This window comes from Scophthalmus maximus, chromosome 20 (genome assembly GCF_022379125.1).
Source record: "Scophthalmus maximus strain ysfricsl-2021 chromosome 20, ASM2237912v1, whole genome shotgun sequence".
Lineage (NCBI taxonomy): Eukaryota > Metazoa > Chordata > Actinopteri > Pleuronectiformes > Scophthalmidae > Scophthalmus > Scophthalmus maximus.
This window is the reverse complement of record NC_061534.1, coordinates 6,354,591-6,356,633: the sequence shown is the minus strand read 5'-3', so window position 1 is coordinate 6,356,633 and position 2,043 is coordinate 6,354,591. Positions and strand designations below refer to the sequence as shown.

Sequence of the window (2,043 nt, the reverse complement as noted above, 5' to 3'; positions counted from 1 at the left end):
GTATTTATGTGCTCGGGTTTGTGTGACTGTAACTATCTTTGCAGATGTAGAAGTAAGGATGAGTGTAACAGGGGGGGGGGGATTGAACCCTGTAAGGTAAGAAACGAGTTGCTTTGCTTGTTTTTTCTTTCAAGGGTTGTTGGTTTGTAAGACCAGCAGGAAGCTTGTTAGGTATATATTGACAATTAAAGCCCAATGACCTAATTAGGGCAATTTAGTGTTGTCAGTATTTTACTTCTAACATTTAACAAATATTCCGTCATGACAGACTAGAGGTAGAGCATTTTAGTTATAAATTTTGGGCTGTATGTTCTCTTACATTGGTAAGTAGGTCCATGTTGTGCAATCAAACGCTTCCCTCTCTCTAATCCTTTGTATCATTCAACAGATACGATGGGCGCGGTCACTTACATGACCTCTCAGAGTATGACAGCGGGTCATGGAATACATCCTACCAGCTGTCGGAGGAAGAGGCCAGGATCGAGGCTCTGTGTGATGAGGAGCGGTACCTGGCTCTGCACACGGACTTGCTGGAAGAAGAGGCTAGACAAGGTGGGCAGCAAGCCAGTTCTTCTGACCATTGGGCAATCAGAATATTTAAAATTGAAACAAAAGTTATGTGAATCTGCTCCTACTGGGTCATGCAGCTTGATATTGAAGTATTTATTTACTTCAATCTCTAGGGCTGTAGTCAACCCCCCAGAAAATCTTGCTTGACTGAAATCGTACCTGCTCTTCAACCAATTGATTGGTTGCCGGGGGAGAAAAAAAAAACATGCATTTGACTAAATTCGCCACCATGCACTAAGTACACTCTGTATGGTAGCCTCGTTATCCTCATTTGATTAAAAACAAACAAACATAAAAAGCTAGAACTAATTATTAGACCCAAAAAATTGTAATCTGCCTTTTTGCAGTTGCTCAATCTGACCAATGAGAATTTATCAGACCAGAGCAGTCGGTGGGGCAACTACAGCTCAACTCCTTTCTTGAAGGAGTCATGGTTTTCCACACTTTATGAAAGCAGAAGGCTTAGCCAGCCAAAGATGTAGTGTTTTAAACAAGACATGGTACGACTACCTCATACCTGGCTGTTTAAGTTCTCCTACCAGAGTTAGAAATTCAGAGGCAGGTAAATAAGTAGATGTGACAGAAATGATACATTTTGTGTCTTTTTAAAATGAACAGTTGCTGTTGGCATTTACAAAATAAAAAAATGAAATATGTATTCATTTTATTTACTTGCAATTCAAATAAACACTAGAGAGTGACCTTTGGTTTGAACAGTTTTAATGGCATATGGTCGTAAACATTGAGATATTTCACTGCTTTCTCATTGACATAAGGACAATGGCAGATATTAATTCTCACCAGCGTCAGTCCGAAACCTTGTATTTTACAGGCATATACTGGTCCTTGTAGGCAGCTGTCACTTTGTCGTGGCCAAGGCTGCGGGGAAGTTACAGCTAAACACAAAGACTAACCAACAAGGCACAGTAGCATGGCTGCCGTCAAACTGAAATCCTCTCAAAACTCTGACACTTTGTAGAGTCAAATACTGAGTTTATTACCTTTTATTACTGATATCACATTACGCTAATTACTTGAATTCCTCCAGTCATAATTTCAGTCCTTGTCAGTGGTGTCTTGCTGTTTGAGGGTGACAATGTTCTCAGGCTGTCAGTGTTTGAATCATTGTCCATATATTTTTTTAGTATCAGACGTGCGTCCTCTTTTAACACTTGGGCCAATACGACAAGCCTGTCAGAACAAATAGAAAAGCAACAACTTTTACAGTTGCTGCCCTTTAATCGTGGCTTCGTAACAAAATCAGATTTTCCAGATCGACATCTCCTTTTAAGACCTTTTCCAGCTTTCTATCTCTTTATAAGGGACTGGCTTGACTCCTAGATCAAGATACGCCATTTCGAAAGAAATCACTTACGACTCATCTAGTGTACTTTCATCTCAGTCATTTCACATTGTAATGAAACGGGCTTCTGAAAGACAGACCTAATGACTGTAATGGAATTAATAGCGATA

At 39.9% G+C, this 2,043-nt stretch overlaps 1 protein-coding gene across 4 annotated transcripts in view; it reads left to right on the top strand.

Annotated features, from left to right (window-relative positions):
* Positions 1 to 2,043, top strand: part of LOC118284878 (splicing factor SWAP) — a 44,377-nt gene that overhangs the window by 1,468 nt on the left and 40,866 nt on the right. For all 4 annotated transcript variants that reach the window (XM_035608041.2, XM_035608042.2, XM_035608043.2 and 1 more), the window contains one exon: positions 389 to 552. In XM_035608041.2, coding sequence (XP_035463934.2) covers positions 389 to 552 — 164 coding nt within the window. The remainder of the gene's footprint in view (positions 1 to 388; positions 553 to 2,043) is intronic.